Raw genomic sequence first — 22,152 nt, forward strand, 5'->3', positions numbered from 1 at the left:
ACCAGCTGAGACACTTTTCTGCAGAAGGAAGTTTTTTTCAAAGTTGATGTGATGAAAGGTCGGGCTAACCTCAGAGAGACCTGCACAAGACACAAGTCCGAACTCAAATTGAAAATTGTCCTTTACGGACCGATTTCCGACCAGAGCGGCAACGCTGCGACCTGCATTTTTGCAACAACGAAACGGGAGATTCTGAAAAAGCATAAAATAACACGCATGCCGCACTTTTCAGATTTTCATTCGTCTATTTTGTGCTCCCCGGGAGTGAAGTACGTTTCACGAGCCAGTCTACTACATGTGTGTGGGTGTGTGTGTGTGTGTGTGTGTGTGTGCCGCCATCTGATACTATCTCACACCTCAGCGTGCATGCTCTTGGCCCGGGGCTGAATGCTTGCAGAAGCATCTTTAAAATGAGCTAGTGCTGCCCTCCCCCACCCACCTGTCACACCGAGAGTCACCTGCATTAAAATGCGCGCAAACAACAAGAGGTGGTGGCGATGCTTGGATGATTTATCCTTCCTGAGGTGGATTTATGTCTTTGACCCCCCTTCTCCCTCCACCCCCTGTCCAATGCAGGGCATCTCCTGAGAACCAGAGGGGCATGACTGACCTAAGCAAGACCCCTGCTTCTTCCTCTGCTGATTTGATAAGCAGTTCCACATGCATTAGGGTAGCATTCTGAGCGAAAGTAAATAACACAGCACCGCTATCGCTGCTGCAGCTTTAATAACGTGCATAATCCAATCATCTCCGTCTAGTATGACTGTATGACTCTAATAACCCCTTTAAGGAGTTTATGTGACTGAATGACAAAAAGGTATATGCAACAGTAGAAGGAAGGTGACAAGATAATACATTTTATGAAAGCAAACCCAAATGTTTCTATAGCAGAACAAAAAAAAAAAAAAAAAAAACAGATTCTGCAGATTAAAAAAGGGACTCACCGCTTAACAGCAAGGAGCGGCGGAGGCAAGGTGTGGGGAGGGAAGTTGTCAAATGAATGTTAGCCCCTGTCGCTGCTGTAAGAATGTCATCGTTCGGGTTTTATGGTGGCTGTGCTGGTTTGCGGGACGGGCGGCGCTCTGCCGGACGGCTGTTATCCGCTCAGGGCTGTTGGTCACACGGAATCCGAGGAGGTGAGGGACGCACTGCTGAGCTGAGCGGAGAGGAGCTGGGAGGAGAGGAGAGCAGAGCAGAAAGGAGGGGAGGGAGAGAGAGATGCGTTGCGATGAAGCTGCCTGGAAGTGTTTTGGACAAACAGCGACCACTTGGGGCCGTCTTTGGGAACTGCAAATAACTGTGAAAAATCTTTTTTGTTCGCTCAAAGCGATTAATTCAATTCACTTTAAACCCCACCACCATATCTTTCAATGTGCAGCTACACCTTTACAGCTTTAAATGCTGATGTAAACATCGTCAGGTTGAACACAACATTGGTTCAATATTAAAATCGGCTGTGTGTTAGCGTCACTGCAGTATTTACCAGTGTAGTCAATGCAGTCAAGATGTGACTATTTTACTCATAAATCATATCATGATAGCTACACCAGGAACTTTTGTCTTAATTTTATTGTAGCTTTGTCACAATTTCGTGTTTATTTTTCGAATTTAATTTTTGTATGCACTTTATTTTAGCAGATGAAAAACAGGACATGGACAAATCTTTTCTTATTATTTCATTATGCTATGCGAAAACTGATTTGAAAAGTGAGAAGTTAATAAAGGTTTGGAAAATTATTGATTTAATGACTGAAGAAAAAAACATTCCCTCAGCATGACTAAGCTACCATCATGTTTCAACACATAGTATTTTACAAGTTACAAAAAAAAAAACAGTTTTGGACTTTTCTGACTACAGCAATTTTTTCAGATATTTTCTGAGTCTTCTGCAACTTTTTTGAGTATCATAAGCAATTCAACACATATACCTTCTCATGAAACATGATTCCAGCAAGCCAAATTAATCAGAGAACTTGACTTGATTATATATATATATATACTGCTCAAAAAAATAAAGGGAACACTTAAACAACACAATATAACTCCAAGTAAATCAAACTTCTGTGAAATCAAACTGTCCACTTAGAAAGCAACACTGATTGACAATCAATTTCACCTGCTGTTGTGCAAATGGAATAGACAACAGATGGAAATTATTGACAATTATATTTCATTCATTCAGATCTAGGATGTGTTATTTGAGTGTTCCCTTTATTTTTTTGAGCAGTGTATATATATATATATATAATTTTTCACAACTTATATATATATAGATATATATATAAGTTGTGAAAAATTCATTGAAGATCCTCTTCAGTATGTTTTTTAAAATGCTTCATTTATTGAAGAATTGCTGTTGGTGCCACTATTTGTGGCGCTTGTGAACACTCGTGATCTTGTTCAAATTAAATCTTTATGTGACTAAATGCAAATATCATTAGTGGTATGGATACAAGATATCTTACCTCTGGAATGTTGGAGAATCCATTAAGAGGTGCTTAAAAAATTATTATTTGAAGTCTGCCTGCTTCTCAGCACCATATTTGTATGTCTTTTGCACAGCATTTTAACAGGTCACATGAAAAATACACAGATTTGGATAGAGAACTGCATAGATAGAGACTGGCTGGCTGGAAGAAAGTACTCCATGATCTCTAAACTGAGGAGAAAATAATCCAAAATGTATTGATTTAATGACTGAACAACCCTTCTGAATAAACCTTGGAACAAGAAACCTTGCGAACTGTGCCAAGGGAGTTGAAGCGGATGTGGAGAGCTTTGCAGAAATACTGACACATCCTGAGCCTTTGCACATTTTGTCACCTGAGAGGCCACAGAATTTTAAATGTCCTATTTGTATTTTTATCAAGTCTTTATAGGCCTTGTCTGTAACAACTGACCATCCAGACACAAAAGTAAACATGGTTTAATCTAAACCAAAGCAAAAACAAATTATTAGTTCCACTTGCATTTTTTTTTCACTTAAAATATGGGAAAATATTTTGTGATAAATGAAAAAATCTGCCAGTGGAACGAATATTTTTAAAAATCAATATTAAGGAATTATTGACTTTAAAAAAGGCTCCAATATCTTACTGAAAACTTATTTTATTTCAATTGTACTAAGATATTAGAATCTAGACTAATTAGGATCTAATCGCTAGAATCTAGGCAAAAAAAATAAACTGGTGAGATTTTGTATTTTCACAGTTTATTTAAGAAATGGATCAACAGAGCATGATCAAAATCTACTTTAATTTCACTTGACTTGTGAAAACTGTTCCACATGTTGGCTGTGACAAACTGCACATTAGTTGAACTGGATTTTGTATAAAGGTATCGTAGCTCAGGGTGCGCGCATACACACTGATTCTCAGTTTCACAGTACTGTTTGTCTATAGCAAAATCCAAGAAAAATACATTACGGTTTGTAACGGTAAACTGGAAAAAATACGTGAAAATCGGTGGATCTGTATACATCTGCAGGACATTGCGCCGAATTCAAAATGGCAGAAGACGAGCAGAATCAGGTGAGGAGAAGAAAGCCACGCAGCTCTTGAAAGTCGTGAGAAGAAGACCGCGTCAAAGCCAACCCAAACACAGAGTCAGGCGCCCTGGAAACGTATGCCCCCAAAATTTAGGTCAGCAAACACGTTTGGTCCTCTGTTAGTCCTTAAGCAGCTGAAGGTGCCAGCTCTCAGTCCAAACTGGCCCAGATCCACATGCCCAAAACACTGACAAATTTTGACAACAATTTATAGGCCAGAGCTGGCTCAGAGAACATGAACCGGTGCCAGAACACAGCTGAGCATACAGACACTTTGCCTGAACCGGCCCAAGAAACTGCGCCGCACTAGAGAGGGATGGAGCACTATAAGAGCCAGATATTTTTTTTCTTCAAAGTCGATTAACAGAAAAAGACTTGTAAAACCATTGTTTGCTTTTCTCTATAGTCACAGGTTATGTTTTATATTTCTTTTAAAAGGTGTACTGGGGTCTTTTATTCAATAGTAGCTTGACAAGATGAAGGGCAGAAAGGGAAGGAGGCCGGGAATCGAACAGGGGACGATTCTGCTCAACCTCTGAGCCACATCCTTAACACGCGTTACACAGACTCCTCTAATACGATGTCAGCAGGTGAATTATGTGCCGCTCAGTGACCCGCGAGGGAGGCTGCTCAAATCGCCATGAATCACAGCGCTGGGAATCAATGCAACCGTTTCCCATAGACAAACCGCCCTGGCTGAACCCAATCAATTCCACCGCGGGATTCATTGTTCCAATTAGTAACCCTTGTTCTTCGCTGTAAAGGCAAGGAGGTTTGACCGGGATCAGCTCCCAATGAACATCAACAAAGCGAGCTCTGCGTCCAAATCACTTGGTTAGCATGTCAGAGGGGGTTGGAGGCGCCTCCAGTGGTTTCATCCTCATTCAGCTTGTTCAGTCATCACACTGGATGAGTAACGGTGAACATTTAGAGATGAAACACATATGCAGTAGGTAGACGAAGAAGGTGTGATCTGCTTTAGGGAGTATGAAGTTGCCAGAAGTATTTGCTCATCTGTATTCACAGAGCAATATCTCATTTATAATCCATAGGGTTTGATTTGATGTTGACCCAACATTTGCGACTGTAACAACTTCAGACAGAACAACATTTCTAACATCAGACAATGATGTTGGACACACAATGTCTGTGGTTGTCTATTGGGTTGAGGCTCAGGAAACTTCCTTATCTGTGTCTTTATTGACCTTGGAACACAGAGAGCCATCACCAAATAGTTCCCACAACGTTGAGAGCATCACACTTTTCCAAAATGTTTTCATATGGTGAGTATTGGATTAACAGTTTAATACTACCACAATAAAAAACATGTTCATTTTGAAAGCTTTAAACTTCAGGTATATCAATATTAATGGAATTGTGCTAAAACGGGCTCAAAAGGCATCTGGCTCACTTGAATAGCATGTATTGTTGCGTTTTAAATTTTGAATTGTGGCAAAGAGAAATGTGGCCTTTCAATCTTTTTTATTTAAACAAAAGTACCACCAGGTACACATTTTTTTTTTTTTTTTACAAAATAACTATTTTCCAATGTAGGACTCTGTCCCGATAAAACAAACCTGCACTCAAATTAAACCACATTTATTGAGACGATGCCACTGCAATATAAGATGACAGATTTTTTAATGCTTTTTATACATCGTTACCAGGTGTGCAAATAAACGTGAAGGCTGCTGCAGAGGGGCAACAAAAGAAGGAAAAATAAACTACATCTGGCTGTGTGTGTGTCCGTGTGTGTGTGTGTGTGTGTGTGTGTGTGTGTGCGTGTGCGTGTGTGTGTGTATGCAAACATCCATGACCTTATTCATCGCATGTAATACACAGCTCTGATCTGCTCTCCACTCGCGCGCGCACATCACCCGTCATCGCGAGCAGACTGGCAATTTGATGGAGCCGCGTTGCAAATTAAATGAGTTCCAGTGAAATGAGAGTGCCTTTTTCATGAGACAGCCCCTTTTTATTCTGTTGAATTATTTAAGTATTATCTGCTGGCAGAAGGAGACGGGCGGATGAGGAGGGGTGGACTGCTGCCGACAGTCTGAGAGGTAGGAGAGAAAACGGCACTGCGATTTGCTTGCGCTTCGAGTTCTACGACTATTAGCAGGGATGCTTCTAATTGCATTAGCCTTATCTAACTTTTGACCTGGCAAAACACTTCACTCGGCTCCCTTTCACCTCTCTGCTGACAACACGAGGTCTTTGTCAGCTGAAAATATGCACCAGTCAGCAGCGCCGTTGCCTCTGTAGTAAAACCGCTTATTGCTGCGGTCTGTATTACTCCGCTCGCGGTCCCGCTGGTGCTCGGCGTCTAATAAACGCCGAGTGCATTCACGCGTCGCTCATCTGTGTTCCCCGTTCTGTGGCGCGCAGAACAGAAAGCTGTGGGCTAATTAGCTTTGCACTCACTGATTTTCATTTATTGTTTTAATGTTGGACAAAAATTACAATCTGAAAGCAACTGCTCATATTAAACCACTTGGTCACCAGAGACACGAAGGCAGAGAAAGTGAGAAACACTCCAGCTTTTATCATGGCGCCCTCTTACGACTAACAGCAGTAAGTGCAGCTTATTGTGACCTATATAGAAGTGCAATTGGTCGTCAATGATTTGTTGTAGTTGCTACTCTTCATCATTTACAGATAAATACTCGCCATAACAAACAGAATGTTCTACAAAAAAAACTTTAAAGAATAAAATTGGCCAAATTTAAAAATCTTAAGTCGACGTTTTATTGTGCAAAAAACGTCATTCACAGCGAGTCCCAAGTAGAAATCTGTGCATATTGTTTGCTGTGCACCTAAATATTAGTGAAAATTTCTTCTTTGGCTGGACTGAATCAATACACGACCCAAAGGGAAAGCACTAGCTTCTCCCACCATGTCAGACCACTAGCATGTTCGCAGGTGGCGGTTTTAGTGGAATCTGTCCCAAAGTGAACCTTTTGGCTTTAAACTGATTCAGTTCTTCCTGGGAGAGCTTGCTCTCGGGTGAGAACAGACCGTCTGCGGCCTCTCCCACCGGTCCGGCTCCAGGTGAAGCTGCCGCCACCCCGAAGGCGCTCCCAAACCCTCCCCCGGCGGTTGCTGTCGTGGAGGAGAAGCTGAACCCCGAGGCCGATCCGAACCCTGAAGAGGCCGTTGGCGGCGGCGGCTTGTCTGCGTTCGGGGCGGCGAATGAGAAGGACGAAGCGGAAGGTGCGGCGGAAGAGCCAAACCCAGACGGAGGTTGTGTTGGAGCCGTTATAAGGCTACCAAACCCAGTTGAAGGTGAAGATGTAGAAGAGCCAAATCCAGAACTCAGGGCTGGAAAACTGAAGGTGGTGGACTGGGCTGGTGCACCGAAGCCTGCGTGGTCGGAATGATCAGAATTAGCAAAGGAGTGATGGAGAATGAATAGTTGGAGACATTTGGTTTAAGAGGGACAATAGGAACTTTTACTGTTCATTAAACAAGCTAATGGTGAACATTTTGTAGCTCTTCTTTTATAGCAAAGCTTAGTCATATCACAGAATGGCCTAGTCGAATTGAGAATCTGTGTCTGGAGTATTGCTATCCATTTCATCTGGCTGAGGTGGAGTTATTTTGCAAAGAAAAATGAGCAAAAAATAACATTTCGAAAACCGCATATCCTTTTCTTTCCACTTATATATACACATATGATCTAATTGCTGTTGGTTCATAAAATCTCAATATAAACGCCATTATTCAGCTTGCAGTGTTTCCTATTATAACAGTTGATCCTTCCATTGTCTACTCTTGCAATGCGGTAATACTTATTGACCTTCGCTGCCAAAGCTAGATGTGGAGGATCCAAATCCTGTCGTCGTCGAACCAAAGCCACTCAAAGACGACTGCGGAGCGGTTCCTTTTAACTCGGCGAGCTGTGTGAAAAGAAAACATGCAGTCATGTTTTGCTGCTCACTGAACTTTCAAAAAGTTCTTCAAGTGGATGGATGAAAACTTTCTGACATTGACCGTATTTGCGTGTCTGTGTGTGTATATCTGTGTCTTACCAGTGCCACACGTGTGGACGGATTCATGATCTTCAGCTCCTGGACTCTGCTTTTCCACTGGCTGAGCAGCTGGTTTATGCCATTTAGCTAAAAAAAAACAACAACAAAAACAAGACAGAACTGGGAGTCATTACGACTGCTGCACGACACAAACTAAAAACGAACGCAGACTAATATTAGGAATAAGGTTAGCGCCTACGTAGCCCTGCAGATCCCCTGATGCTCTGGTGGAGTAGTACTCCAGCCTGAGCTCTTCTGGAGACAGATCAGTGAAGCCTGCGGGCAAAATGATCGAGTTTCATGTTCAAGTTTTAAAACTACCAATTCGCAAACAAACAGAATAAAACAGACACAAACCTGTTATGGGCGTCTTAAAGGTAGAGTAGCAAGAGAAGCCCCACTGTCCTGAACTCTCCCAGGCATCCATGTCCGCCTGAATGACTTCGCTGATAAAGTGTCGGATGTAAACATTAATGAATACCTTACAAGAAGCCTAAAAGGTTTATTCAAAAACAAGCAGACTCACAGTTTCTTATCGTCATCTTCGTCCCCAGCAGTTCCAAAACCTGCCGCTGCTCCTCTTCCTCCCTTGTCAAAGGCATTGGAAGCATCGAGAGCAGAAAATCGATTCGAAGATGAGAAGCTGAAATCAGAGCTCTTCAGGGTTTCTCTTCTCCCGCCGCCACCCCCACTTCCTCCTCCTCCTCCTCCTCCTCCTCCTCCACCACCACCATGTCCCGAACCCCAGTCGCTGCTTCCCTGTGAGGAGAAGGATGACGGCTGAATATAACCTCCTCTTTGCTGAGAGGGATTCACCCAAACTCTGTTCCCATAACCTGGAAGCAAAACGAAGAAAACGGAGGAAAGGTTAAACGTCATCGAAGGACAACCAATAAAGCCAACATGTCGAGAGAACCGTTACCTACAGAAAACCCAAACATGCACGGGGAGAACATGAAAACTCTATTAAAATGTAAATCTAAATTACATTATTATTGTTAAGCAGAGCTTTGTAATAACAAAACGTAACACTGGACTTTTTGTATTCCAAAAGCTAGTCTACATTTTCTAAATTTATAAGCTCTGTTCTTTTAAAGCCTCGTAGCAGATGCTTGTTTATCACACATCCAAACGATTTCAAATAGCAGGGAGATATTTATTAAAGAAACCCCCTTCTGATTGCGAGCAAGACAACATAGACTGAAAAACTAAAAAACGTGGCCACGTTATGCTGTGATAAAGCCATACGAAATTTCTCTAGAGGCGTTTTGTAGAACAGCAAATGGAGATAATTTGGCAAGTGAAGTTACCTCCTCCACCTCTGGGCTGCTGCGGACCACCGGAGCGGCTGTAGTTGTCATTATAACCTCCCCCTCCTCTGCTTCCGCCTCTCGGGTGCTCATTCCAACATTTGTCTCCGTACCGACAGCGGCCCTGGAGGAAAAAGTTACACACGACCATTTTAAAAACGCTGTGACGGGGCGGCAAAGCAGTTTCGGTCTGTTTACGAAAAACAAGTCGCGCGAGATCTACGTCATCATTTCGCGTCGGAAAGTGCTCACTCACAGCGACCTCGTGTGGCAGCTTTATCTTAAGACATCTGCTCATGTTTTTACTGCGTGAAAAGGGCAAGAAAAATTGGAAAGCTGTTTTGTTCAAAATTAAACAAATAAATAGCGCTATGAATATTTCATCTAATAAATAAAGGTCACCATAAAATTTACATATTTATTTTTAATGGGGAGCAAATGTCAGTCAGTTTCATTTATTGATTTAAGACTTTGTATATATGAATTCCCTTCGCGGGTGATCTTTCATCCTGCTGCATCCAACACGGCACGATTTGGTGCATCACAACAGCTGCAAGATTTTTTAGACTCTTAGAATAAAAACAAATTCACTAAACACTTTCAACGCACAAATTTTGTAAGGTAAGGTAATTTTATTTATATAGCACATTTTCAGCAACAAGGCAATTCAAAGTGCTTTACATGAGTTAAAAGGAAATACAAACAAAATAAACCACAAAACACAAATAAATAACCAGCATCCAAAAAAGAAAACAAAACAGTCTTCCACATTTTTAAAAATAAGATATGTATTGTACTAGAAACATTGAAAACAGAGTTACATTTGCAATAAAGGGAACTTTTAGAAAGTTCCCTTTATTGCAAATGGGAACTTTACTGATGTAGTTATATTACATTAAACATTAAAGCGTGACCTTGCTTTTAACTTATGGCAAAGGAAATAACAAAAATAGACTGTGTAGCTTTTTATGGTCTAATACCAGTAATCCAGGGAATGTGAAAAATGTAAATATATAGGCCTGTGCTGATTAATATAAAAATATATTTTTCTTTTTAAAAAAGAGCTTATAAATGACAGCATCTTTTGCTCCTGACAAGACCAAACAAACTGCTTAAAGCTTCTTCATCTTGTGTTTTGTCAGAAAGCAATCAGTTCTCAAATTCTGTTCAAACTATGACAAATCCCACATTAACTTTTAGTCAAGCTTTCCAGGATTTACCAATAACTGAGGAAAATAGTTATCGCAAGCTGAAACTGGACACAGAAACAACTGGATTAACGGTAAATTGTGACTGATGCTCAGAACCTCCATTCAGATTCATCAACTTTTCACTTCTTGTACAAAAATATAAACAGTTCATTTAAATAATAATATACGTATGTGGGATTAATAACACAGATTGGAAAACCGAGTAAAGAGCAAAGATAATATGACTAAATCAAGCATTGGAATATGAAAAGCTTGCACAAGATAAATGTGCTCAAAAAAGAAAGTAACAACAAAGACTCAGATGCCGTAAACTAATGCACGTCGGTGCAGAGCAAGGCCAGGCCGTGTACGCTGAGGCCGAGGAGCAGAGCCGGAGCCCCATCCGCGTTTTCCATCTCCACCCGGAGCCGATCGGCGTCCCTCCTCAGCGTCACTCTGATGGAGCCCAGCAGCTGCTCTGCCCGCTGGAAGACCTGGTTGTCCTGCAGCGGTGCAGGCAGGGACAGGACGGACACATTCCCACCGATCTCCTTCAGCCTGCACATCTGTTGAGACGCGAGCGGAAAACAGACGGGATCATTTTTGATATAGTGTCGCAAGATGTGAATCCTGGAAGTTGGAACCCGAGTTGAACAGGAGGACTGCAGGAAGTCGTACGTGTTTCAGTGAGCTGTAAATTCTGCAATGGGGAGATCTTATTACCTTCAGACAAAAGAACAACACCCACTTCCCTCTGATCTAACGGACTGATGGACGTGTTTAATGGATTGATATTTTTATTGCAGCAGAATTATTTCACAATAAAAATATCTTAATTCAGTGAAAAAGACAGATTTTTTTTTTATGTTTTTACCAAAGCACACGGACGTTGTCCACTTTTGTAGCATAGCAGTGAGCAGAAACAGAAAATAATTGTAGTAAACAGAGATAAAGGCTTGAAATCAGTATCTTTGTATTTAATGCAAATGTGTTTAAAATGAATTGAGTCACGGAAATAAATGAACTTTTCAATAACATCGAATGGGTCTGTAGAAATCCATTACTTACGTTCCCTAAGGAATACATTCTGTTTGACGGCCATTTGTCTTACTGCAATCGTTTTGAGACTTTTTCCTAACAAGTACCACCTGAGGAAATACTCGACTTCCCAAGTGCCGTCACCCTGACCGGCAAATTGAAAACAGCGTTGCAACCGGACTTAAACGTCCTAAGATTTGCTCTGCCATGACATAAACACGACGACAGCAAAACTCTCTCGTTCAGCGGGATTGTTTGACCGTTTGAGAGATTTGGTTGCGTTTCATTTTTTTATTTGAAAGGTCGGAAAGTAAACACAAAGTTTCCTAGATGCGGAAATCTGAAAGGGAAAGTTGGATGTTTCTCAGCAGCCTCGATAACCAACATGGCTGACTTGCATAACCGATAGTCATAATAAAAACAGACCTATGACTCTCTGAATGAGTTGTATCTCATTAGGTTTTCCCAGGTAAACCGTGCTGCTCTTTGTATTTAAACAAACCGAAACACATATGCATGTTTAAGCAAGTATATACATTTAAGGCAAATTAAATCGACCAACCAGCACATCAAACGCTGACAGAAAATCAGGTGGACTGTTGCTCAAAATGTTCAGCGTCTCATCAGGCAGCTCTGAAAGCAAAGACACACAACAAGAATAAAAATCGAGACATTAATCGAGGGTGCACTGATTTATCGCCTAGTTCAAATACTGTCAAGGTTTCTCTTGCCTTCCATGGCGCTGACCAGCAGGTAAGCTGAGGGTAGATGTGAAGGCAAGCCGGTCGGGAAGCATTCAGGGACACGTGAACTTGTAGGAATTGTCTTCTTCTCACCAATAATGGGAGTCTCCGCTTTTTCACAATCGCACAACTTCTCCAGCTAATGAAAAGGAAGGTTTAAAGCTCATTAACAGATGAGAGTTTTTGATTTTTTCCCCTCAAATGTTCTTAATTTACAAAAAAAAAAAAAGTTTGGAAATATGTTGGCAAGTCACTCGTTGTGCAATTCCTCTCGATTAGGCAATAATCAGAAGTCATCGGTCAGATGCCAGCTTTACTGGTGTACATCAAGTTAGCATGACCCTCACCTCACTCTGTAGGTAGGACAGAGCAAATCTGTCCCGAAGAGCCTCTTGGAGCTTCTCCATCAACTCACACCGAGTCGACCTGGGGAGGTCTGCCAGAGGAGAAAGGTCCATATCCGACCATCCTGCAAGATACCCGACTACTTTATATCGTCGTCACTACAATTTATAAAGACACAACTTTTTTTTTTTTAGGTTTACAGCTGATGTAGCAGATTTGATTCATTAGTAATGTCTAGTAGGAAGTAGATGTGTTGGCTTGTTCGTCACTCTAAAGCTTAGCTTAAGAAAAGGGAACCTTCATCTTTGCCAACATGTCGTTTTGTTTCACTTCCTCGTGTCAACTGCTTTACTGTTTTCCATGGAAGAGAAATTGTGAATTACCACTGTGTAAAACGGTGAGAGGAGCATCTTCCCGAGCCCCGTGCCCATTGGAACTGCCGTCCACTGTGTCCAAGGAACCACTGAACGGGATGGAGTCGCTCTCAAAGCCTCCCATAGCGCTGGGTCGCAGGCATATGCCTAGAAATAATTCCAACAGCAGCAAAGATAAACACACCAAGCACTCCTGGTGAAACATTTAGTCATGTTAGTGAGTACAGTGACGTTCGGGGACTCACTTTCCTATTCCGTGTATTCAGTGGTTCGCTTCTGTTTTAAGCTTATCAGTATGATAAAATAGTTTCTGGATAATTTAGTTCTTAAAGGTCCGTGTTGAGGATTTTTTTTTTATTACTAATCCGTGGAGAAAAGGCTTGTTTTAATTAACCTGTCTTCAAAATGGTCAAGACGGGAGAACGTGCCATCCAAGAAAAGGAAGACGTGAGGTGGTCTGAATAGGTCAGTAAAAACGATTACAGAGAAATCCATCAAACATTTTTATTTTAATTAAAAGACTGAATGACGAATTCAAGTTTATGACTTTGAGGAGGATCTTGAGAAAAAAAAAAAAGAAAGACAATGATGCTCGAAGCCAACACTTGTGTCCCTGTTGGAAACCTGTAGCGACTAAAGTTTCTGTTTTATCTTTTGTTTACTTCTTTGACTCAAAAATCCAAAAGTTTCTGAAACTTTTTAGCATTTCAAATGCTTCTTCACAATTTCCTCCCAACTGTTTTTGAAGAGATTAACAATAAGTGCAAAAATACTCATCCCCTGGATGCAGTTGCACTTCTGCACAGATAAGAGATTATGCTCCAGTCATATTTACAGAAGTCTTTGTTCTGAGGCTATCACCCATAAAAGATAACTGTGAAAACACGCAGGGTATTTGTCATCGAAGAAAATGCTAAGACGGCAGAAAGACAAGGGAAACCCGCGAAACATGTAATATAAAAACTGAAAGCAAAGCAGCAAGAACAGAAGGGATGAAGGAATGATCTCCTTCCCGGTTTGAGCTCTTTTTCTCACCGTAGTGTCCGCTCTTTTTGATCTCCAGCTCCATAATGCTGTATGCGATCACAGTGCCAGAGGGAATCTCCAAGGAAACGTCGCTGTCCACCTCAATATTGTTCACGTCCTTTCCAACCACCTAAAAACACATTTAACACACATGTAGTCACGTTCCTAAAAAAAATGGCCGTTTTTTTTTTTTTGTTTTGTTTTTTCTTTAGCAAAAACTGACTTAGTCCATTATTTTATGGAGGTAACGGTATACAAAGCGTCACATAATTGTGAAAAGCTGCGGGGCCGACCTTCACGGAGCCCCCCAGCAGGCCCATCAGTCTCAGCACGCCCTGAAAGGCGCAATGCTGCTTCTTCGTCATGGTGACGGAGCACCAGTCGGTGGTGAGGATGCGCTCCTTCACCACCGTCAGAACTTCAGCGCGCTTCTCCAGCTGCTGCACCAGGACGTGCTGCATGTCCACTAACCTGGGGCAGACAAAATCTGTCACAACAAAAAAGCCCTTCTCTCAGTCTTACATCCAGACACCTCCCTTCCTTCCTTGCGTAGGAAGACTGGCCGAAACCTGCTGTCGGAGTCCTTCAACAGCTTCTTCACATCCAGCTCTTCTTTCTTCAGCTTCCCGAAACTCGACTCCAGCTTGGATGAGCCCAGTCCCTCCAGGCCGACGTTGACGGGACCGGCCTCTGTGTCCAGCTTCCCGGAGTGATCGTCCCGGTACGTCCCCTTGTAGGCCAGGAATTCTGTCTCAGATACTTCTGCAAAAGAAAAAAAAGTGATAAAAATACTTCATGCACTAAAGACTCTACTTAAAAATAAACAATTGGGACCTTTAAAAAGAATGCTTCTTAGGCTATTGAGGAGATAGGTCTTTAGTTTTTATTAAGCAGTTGTAAGTTTGCCTTGGTTTCTATCCATATAACTTCGAACGAGAAGCCAAGAGGCAGCGCCTTCGGAATCGATGGGAAGACAGATGGTGATAAATACACGGCAATCCTGGAAGAAAAACTGATAGAGGCTGCAAAAGACTGCAATCTTGGGTAGTGAGGTCAACCTTTGACCCTTTGAACTCAGCGGTTTTAACTTGACAAATATAAAAATTTCAAAGGCTTATGAATCTTCTTGCAAAGCAGTGACTGCAGCATCCATCAGAAAAGCGGTAAAAGCCGTAACATGGAACAAGCATTTGAATCTTTTTTTGTGTGTGTGTGACTTTAAAATCCTTTGTAAAAACACGCACACCTACCGGGCCGGAGCACCTCGTCTCCCTGCAGCAGATCGCCCAGGGTGAAATCAGTCGGCTGGTACTTGGGCCTCTGCCACGCCCACAGGCGGTTGCGCTTGACGACAATTGCCATGGGGAGCAGTTTGTGGGAGTCGTTAACTCGGGACACGTGGATGAGGCTTCCCTCCGGATCAACCTGACGGACTAAGTTGGCAGTGGCCTTGGAAAACATGGCCTCAGCGAGAGAGGATTCTCGAAAAGCTGAAAGAGATTTTATTCATTCATTTATTTATTTGGGCTTCCTTTTTGACATAAAGGACGCATTATTTTTATTAACTTAAAGCGGTTTTCTGCCCGTTAGTGTTGGGTAACCACCTCACATAGAATTTTTTTTTTTTTTTTTTTAAGTGTAGTATTTCAGAAAAGTGTGGGTGTTTACAACAGAACCCTTCAGGAAGGAAGTCCCCTGAGTACTACCGCACAAATGCAGGAATGATCTCACACTCGCTCCCTCTGTGGGGCTCTGACATCGTGGCTTTAGTTTCGAAAGCGCTCAGGAGCAAACAGAAGAAAGTGATTAGCATCATTTGGGACTGTGTTTGGACAGAAGAAATGCTTGAACTGAACAACAGATGCGACGTCTGGCTGGGCCCCATTTGAACTTCAAGTGGAAGAACCAACTCAGATGGGTTTCACATGAGTTGAGTCATCCAGGGCTGAATTTTTTAAGAGTCGCCGTAGTGTCACTGCCGAACCTTTCCCTCTCCTCCAACTCCAAAATCCACAGGCTCAGATGTACGCTTTGTGAATATTTCATGTTACCTTTGTTTACTGTGATCTGAACCGAGGAGAACAAGTAGGAAACAGCTTTTATTTATTTATTTATTTATTCTTATCCAACACGTGGTTAAATAATGTTGATGATGGAAATTCAAAGAAGATTTGAAGAAATCTTTTCATTTTACCAAAAAGTCATGTTAATGTTTTTTGTGTGTGTGTGTGTGGGGGGGGGGGACATGCCAGATTTCTGTCTTGTGTTTGTGAAGGGAGATAAAGATTAGGGTGATGGCAAAGAGGTCTTCCGCCTGGCACCCCCAACATGATAGGTCAGTGGGTTCATGAACACACGGGTGATTTTAATCAATAATAACATGGGTTAAATTGCGGTGATGCCAATAAAGCCTGCCACTAATAACTTTTTCATGGGAGAGAAAAAAAAACTATTCCTCCTCTCTTGTAATTTACAGTAAGTATAAACCCCCAATCCCCGCCCCGCCCCTATATTTCCCCCTCTACCAGCCAGACCCCGCAGCTGCAAGCTGCGCCTGAAGCCTCATGACTCAGATTATAAAATTAAATCTAGGAGTCTGGAGTATTTGGAGTGCCTGGAAACGGTTGGACAGAAAAATAAAACAAGTCTTCCCAAAAACGTATTAATAGTTCAGACCTAAACAGAGCTGCTTACCTTAAACGCAGAGTGTTGGAGCGCGTTTCCCGGATGTCACACTACGAAGAAAGCCGCGGACTCGACTAAAAATATCCAGAAGAAAGCGGACCGACAGAGACTCTTGTCCGAACTGATCTGAGCTGGAAAAGATCTGGGGTTAAAAGACGAGGGAAGGACGACGGTGCAACGACGAGCGGCCGCCCCACTCCACTCCTCCGCCCACCCGGTGGAGTCATGTGAACCCAATGGGATGTTTCTGTGTGGCCCATCGGGGCATGAGCAGACTTGCCTTTCCGATTTTTAATTTTAATTTTTAAACTTCTGATCGGTCAAAATCAGAGGAGAGAATATTTAATGGCTCTTGCATTGACCGCGTCTGTCTGCGGTCATGCTTTACATCCTGATAGTGAGAAGTAGAGGTGGAGAGAGAGATTTCAATGCACCACATCCTGTCATATACAGAGAACCACCTGTGCAGAAGAGTGGGCATGTTTTTTCTCGTTGCTCTTCATGCTGGTGTCGTTTCATTGACATGTGACATTTTATGCTCCATACCATCTGTTATGTGCCCTCATTTTGTATTTGCAGTTTAACACTTCTGTGCAAGCACTTTGGTAAGCTTTGAAGTTTTTGAAACGACTTCGGACCTAAAACTGGCTTTGCATCTCTGCAGCTCCTCCAGAGTTGCTGCTGGGCTACTTTCAATGGACGGTCACGTCTTGGAAGGTTTGACTTTGCGTCAGTCTCTACTTTCTGTTGATGCTCTGTTAGCTGTTCAAAACGTGGCATGTCATCTGATAACTCTCTCCAACTTTATATATCTCTGACCTGTTTGGTGTCGCCTTCGTTAAGCCGTTTCAGTAATGCTCTCCAACCACTCTGAAGCCTTTCACAGATGAAGAAATTAGATTACACACAAGTTGACTGAGTTTATGAATTAGGCGACTACAACTGATTTCAGATGGGCACCAAAACCGAGTGAATGCTGTGTCTGAGCTTAAGTTTTACAAAATATTCTTTAGGGGTGTGCAGCAAATATTCAATTAACATGATTTATCCCGCAGGAGAATTAAATGTTGTAAATCATATATCATATATCATCCAAGTACCTTCAAAGAGTTATTGAGGAGGTTTGTGCTGTCTGCAGAAAGGATTTCCAGTAGCAGTCAGACTTCCAATGTACCTGAAGGGGACTCTGACTGAAGACTGCTGCTGGAAAACAATCTTATGACTGCCAAGACACGGCAATAGCTCAATTTCTGGGCCGCAGAGACAATATTCCACTGTAATGTCATAGATTACACCATCAGTTATCAGCAATTTCCGAAACAATCTACAAAATAGCCCTATGAAAGTGCTTCCAGAAAAGATTTAAAATAATTTGTCCTTTTCCCAAACAGCTAAACATGTGCGTCTTCGTGCGGTTTTAATAGATTTTTAACTGAAATCTTGCATCAAAAGGTTTCTACGAGATTTTCTAATATCTTCACAGAAACGCACTTCATAAAATCCAAATAAAAAACACTGGAAGACGGGTTTTCAAAAATATCGTAGTAAAAGTTAAATGTTTTAGTAGCAACAGCTAAAAGTGGCACCATGTGTGATCTAAATAACGTCCTGGCAAATACAGGGCATGGAAGTCTGTAAATAAAAAACCACAAACCCACTTCATGAGGCAAACCACAGTGGGGCATCATAACACTGTAACACAACTCAAGAGAAAGTTTGTCCCATATATACCCAATTATTTGCAAGGTAAATATGGAAAATATCAGAAAAATCCACCCTACAACACTTAAAAGCAGACAGAAATACGTTAAAGAGTGGAGAAAAATAATTTTCACCTGGAATGAAGTAAAATAAACCGCCGCATGTATTATTAATAATAAATAAACAATGCATAATTCTTCCACCCATTGTAATATTTTATTATATACTTCCAAAAGGGAGCATTTGTGCTGTTTCCTTAGGAGAAAACAGCCTCCACAGTCCTGCTACAGACATGAATGATGTGAACAAGGCAGCTTACTGGAAAAGGCAGTACTTTCTTTTTGTAGATATATAAAAACTGATCAGCTTATTGCTGAAGTCAGCAGAAAGTCATTGTGTCACTAATGTGACACAGCAGAAGAACACAGAAGTGAGATGTGACCTCCAGTCCTCGGTCCTTCTGTGCACTTGTCATTCAGACGGCCGTCAGTCTCTGGATAAAGGTACTTTTGCATAACTGCTCCAGCAGTTCTGAGTGCAGCATTACAGTGAAAAGGCACTTGGAATAAATGGTGAAAAGCAGTAAAACACACACTGATCTGCACCTTTAGTCTACACACGGACTCTGCATATATTACAGTAGGTAGCAGAAAATGTACACAAACGAGAATAATATATACACAACAGGCTCTGTGCACACTTGGTCCGAAAGAGGAAGCAGGAGGTCCATGTGTGGGCTACTGTGACACAGAACAGTTCATGTTAACCAGGTCGGCGTTCCTGATTGCTGACCTTCATCTGGTTTTATTATGTTTTCTGACCGGCAGGTCACCACAAGACGGGAAAGTCCACTTTGCTGAAGCCGGGATCTCTGCGCTGCTCCCAGTACGTGTTGTTGCTCACCCATGTGTCGTCCTTGGACTTCCTGCACAAACAAAACAACGCATATTTAAATCAGAGAATTCCTTCTGATTTATTTCTTCAGTAGTCGCGTGAGGAATGATGCCTTGCAGTGACGAATGCCAAACCAAGCAGGTCAGACTTTTACATGAACTCATCCCTTGTTGGAATTAAAGCGTGCATCAGACCGAGCAGGTAGGAAGTCGCATACTTGAAAAATCGCGGCTGATGGACCATGCTGTTGTCCTGCAGCACTCTCCTCCTCTCCCTCTGGAGCTGCTCTATCCTCTGTTTCTGCTCTTCAGCTCCGTCTATGTTCCCCTCCTCCAGCAGCCTGACGGAAGCGTAAAGACAAGGAGTTGAGTGGTGAAAATGTCTACATAGACGAGAGGCTCACTTTGATGGAGGGATGGATGGGAAACTTTAGAAAAAGGAACAACTAAAAGTCTAGAAATTAAATGATTTTTCTATCTTTTATTCTCTTTTGACATTGTCATTTGAATCTGTTTAAGCATATTGGAAACATTTTTTTTTCAAAACAAATCAACAAATAGTGATCATGTTCTGATTCTGCGTACCTCTGGTCCGGCCTGAAACGCGTGTCTGTGGGGGGCAGCAGTGGTCTTAAGGAGGAGTCCAGTTCATTCAGCTCCACTGCAAACTGGGTGAAACCGTAGTACTGCTCCTGCTCCACTGGCATGGGATCTGCATGACAAACAGGATTTACTGTCATGTCGTGAAAAGAACCACGGTGGCTGAGATTTCCCGGCTCTCGTTTCTGACTCACTCGCTCTCCAAATACAAGTGGCAGAAGGAGGGTCTCCTTGAAACACCGATTCATGCCATTTTCCAAAAATGGTGTGCACCACTTTCCCATTCGAATCTGTAACCACGCCCTCTATCTCGTTCACTGTGGAGCTCCACGATTTGGCCTGTGGAGAAAAATACGTCTTTTAGAAAGAGCAGGAGAAAGATTCAAGGTTTTGCTTCACGCTAAAGTCAAACATGTATGAATAAGGTTCAAAATGGCAACAGAAGCCATCCAGCCAAACTGTGTCCTTACCCATAGACTGAGGCAAAAAGAAAAAAAAAAAAACCCTAGTTAGCTAGCAAAAGCATGTTAGCAGCTAGTTAGCGGTAGCCTCAACCGCATTGAGTCACACACAATAAAAATGTCTGCGAACGACTCAAATGTTTACCTGACAAAAAAGTCCCGTAAAAAAAATAAAATAAAAACTACACAGACTGTACTAGACACAAGAACTTCTTCACCATTAACATATTTAAACTTACTTTCTTACTTGAATTTGAGACACTTTAAGGCCTTAATTTTGAATACACAAATTTAAGACATTTTAAGGAAGCGCGGACACCCTGTCTATTTGTAATTATTTTTAAAAAAAAGTCAAACTCATGCAGTCACAATCATACAACCCAACAAATAGGAATACTTGAAATAGTTTACCATTTTTGTAATGCAAAAATCACTATTTTGAACTGAAACAAGTAAATGTTCAGAGCAATGCTCTAATTTACTGAGATACACTTGCATAGTTTGTCTATTTGGCAGAAAAATTTTCTGAGCTCATCTTTTTTTTTTTTTCAATATTTCCATATTCCCTCCACTAGATGGCAGTGTTTGCATTGGCAGCACAACGCTCGTTATTTAAAAGCAGTACTCTGATAAAACATCACAGAAGAATTTCTTCTCCACCAGATTCACCCATTTGAAGCGAGAAACAAACACTCAGTACAGAACACATCAGTATATATGTTTGTTCACCTTGACAAATGTTACTTTGCACTGGCAGACATTACTGTTCATGTTCTTGATGGCCATCTCTCCATAGTGTTCAATCCAGCGCTGGCCGCTGAGGATGTTGTGGATGCAGGACGTCACTTTGTTCCATTCGTAGTGATCCCCGAAGCTGCAGGGAAAACACGCACGCGCACAATTCTCCTATTATTGTTTCACAATAACATGCTTTGTTGTGCGCAATTACCCAGACACTCTGATTAAACATACACACATACACACCCACGGGATTTAAAAAATAAATTAATAAAAAATGGAGAGGACCTACGCAGGTAGTGTGACATGTGTGGTTCCCATGGGAACTATTTCCATGGACTTTCCCCAGAATTTATTTTTCCATCGCACATCTAAACACAAAAACAGGAGAGAGGCTGTGACCGTAGAAAGAGCGTTATTCTCATTTAAATCACCAAAGTGTTAATCTGAAAAATTTTTACAATTGGTTTCTGGCTCATTGATGGAAACAAACAAAGCATCTCTTTCTTTTACTGCCTTTGGTTTATCGGTTTGAAATGGATGTTATGTTTAACCTAGCATGCATCTGTTGTTATCTTTCAGGAATGTTAACTAAGATCGAGGGGCCAAATGAGCTTAATTTAAATCACAAGTTCTCATCCAAAACGTGAAGATGCTGAAGCATGAAACGGACAGTATGACGGCAGTGATCTGCCAGGAGGAAATGAGGTAATTCCAAACATGCGCTCACCTTGCCAAAAGCAGAAGTTCTTTGAATCAGAGTGACATGCTGAGACAGGTGGATGATGACTCACCTGGGAATCAGAGAGAAGAAACGACAAAGCCCTTTTGTAAAGTTTCTTTTGTGTTTGAAAATGTATTGAATCTACAGGCTTGCAATGTGACAACTGCAACTTTTTAATCAGGTGTGAAAATACCTGATTTTACAGGTATTGTTTTTAAGCAAGGCGACAAAATGGAATCACTTGCTTTGTCTCTGAATTATTTAGACAGAGAAAGTCGCCAGTCGGCCCTGATTTCCTAAATTTTGGATTCACTGGCGATCAATCGATAGTTAAATGTGAAACTGATCTTTATCCACTTATCTTATTAAATCTAAATAGCCACAAAGCTGCTGCATTCGGCCATTTTCTTTCTGCAATACAGGGAGATCTAAAACACAGGACATTTTATCTATGGTTTAAGTTGTGTTGTTAGTTTGTTCTCAACTGACCTTATGAATTTGTAAAATCAAAATACTGACTGCTGTGCACTTTAGCTTTAGTAAGAGGCTCAAAACAGACCTGTCGTCTAACCAGTTGTGTTTGTTTTTAAAAATGTTAAAAGTGACTGACGTAGGTAATTTAATAGTTTGGACAGAAATACTCTTAACTTTTCATATATATTTGAGAACAGTATATAAAGTGTAGCTAAAACAAGTTTGTATTGCTTCACTGGTTTGTTTCGGAGCATTGAAGCTGTATTATATAT

At 41.6% G+C, this 22,152-nt stretch overlaps 4 protein-coding genes across 6 annotated transcripts in view; all 4 read right to left on the reverse strand.

Moving 5' to 3' along the window:
- The window catches only part of rims3 (regulating synaptic membrane exocytosis 3), a 77,475-nt gene extending 76,283 nt beyond the window's left edge, over positions 1–1,192 (reverse strand). The window contains exon 1 of one of the 2 annotated variants that reach the window (XM_008421619.2): positions 945–1,192. The gene's annotated coding sequence lies outside the window, so the exon portion shown is untranslated. The remainder of the gene's footprint in view (positions 1–944) is intronic. The other variant, XM_017307544.1, reaches the window with a different exon arrangement.
- Positions 1,193–5,130: 3,938 nt separating this feature from the next.
- On the reverse strand, positions 5,131–9,567 carry nup42 (nucleoporin 42). The gene is made up of 7 exons (XM_008421622.2): positions 8,889–9,567; positions 8,105–8,414; positions 7,936–8,024; positions 7,778–7,854; positions 7,579–7,665; positions 7,347–7,446; positions 5,131–6,910 (listed from the first exon to the last, which is right to left on the reverse strand). The coding sequence occupies exons 1-7, from the start codon at positions 9,184–9,186 to the stop codon at positions 6,447–6,449; spliced, it is 1,425 nt and encodes a 474-aa protein (XP_008419844.1). The 5' UTR covers positions 9,187–9,567; the 3' UTR covers positions 5,131–6,446.
- A 39-nt stretch (positions 9,568–9,606) lies between these two features.
- Positions 9,607–18,074, reverse strand: LOC103472180 (non-syndromic hearing impairment protein 5-like). 2 transcript variants are annotated; one of them, XM_008421623.2, is made up of 10 exons: positions 16,299–18,074; positions 14,855–15,094; positions 14,174–14,366; positions 13,898–14,075; positions 13,614–13,734; positions 12,588–12,725; positions 12,207–12,328; positions 11,848–11,998; positions 11,679–11,749; positions 9,607–10,644 (listed from the first exon to the last, which is right to left on the reverse strand). In XM_008421623.2, exons 2-10 carry the CDS (start codon positions 15,063–15,065, stop codon positions 10,411–10,413), a joined length of 1,419 nt encoding a protein of 472 aa, XP_008419845.1. In that variant the 5' UTR covers positions 15,066–15,094; positions 16,299–18,074; the 3' UTR covers positions 9,607–10,410. The 2 variants fall into 2 exon arrangements, with proteins under 2 accessions (XP_008419845.1, XP_017163157.1); XM_017307668.1 differs by lacking the exon at positions 16,299–18,074 and having other exon boundaries at positions 14,855–16,070.
- Positions 18,075–18,181: 107 nt separating this feature from the next.
- LOC103472182 (oxysterol-binding protein-related protein 3-like) overlaps positions 18,182–22,152 on the reverse strand; it is a 23,982-nt gene continuing 20,011 nt past the window's right edge. Inside the window, exons 16-22 of the mRNA XM_008421624.2 lie at positions 21,413–21,476; positions 20,975–21,053; positions 20,674–20,818; positions 19,678–19,822; positions 19,469–19,595; positions 19,102–19,224; positions 18,182–18,915 (exon numbers count right to left, since the gene is read on the reverse strand). Of these exons, the coding sequence (XP_008419846.1) occupies positions 18,819–18,915; positions 19,102–19,224; positions 19,469–19,595; positions 19,678–19,822; positions 20,674–20,818; positions 20,975–21,053; positions 21,413–21,476 (780 nt within the window). The 3' untranslated portion in view covers positions 18,182–18,818. The remainder of the gene's footprint in view (positions 18,916–19,101; positions 19,225–19,468; positions 19,596–19,677; positions 19,823–20,673; positions 20,819–20,974; positions 21,054–21,412; positions 21,477–22,152) is intronic.

The sequence above is a fragment of the Poecilia reticulata genome, linkage group LG11, assembly GCF_000633615.1.
Source record: "Poecilia reticulata strain Guanapo linkage group LG11, Guppy_female_1.0+MT, whole genome shotgun sequence".
In the NCBI taxonomy this organism is placed as follows: Eukaryota; Metazoa; Chordata; class Actinopteri; order Cyprinodontiformes; family Poeciliidae; genus Poecilia; species Poecilia reticulata.

Coding starts and splice junctions, on each gene's coding strand:
- nup42 (XM_008421622.2), bottom strand. CDS start 9,186: ATGAGCAGATGTCTTAAGATAAAGCTGCCACACGAGGTCGCTGTGAGT. Junction 8,025..8,104: donor GAAGATGACGATAAGAAACT/GTGAGTCTGCTT, acceptor ACACTTTATCAG/CGAAGTCATTCAGGCGGACA. Junction 7,855..7,935: donor CTTTAAGACGCCCATAACAG/GTTTGTGTCTGT, acceptor TTTTGCCCGCAG/GCTTCACTGATCTGTCTCCA.
- LOC103472180 (XM_008421623.2), bottom strand. CDS start 15,065: ATGTTTTCCAAGGCCACTGCCAACTTAGTCCGTCAGGTTGATCCGGAG. Junction 14,367..14,854: donor AGACGAGGTGCTCCGGCCCG/GTAGGTGTGCGT, acceptor TTTCTTTTGCAG/AAGTATCTGAGACAGAATTC. Junction 11,750..11,847: donor GCTGGTCAGCGCCATGGAAG/GCAAGAGAAACC, acceptor CTTTGCTTTCAG/AGCTGCCTGATGAGACGCTG.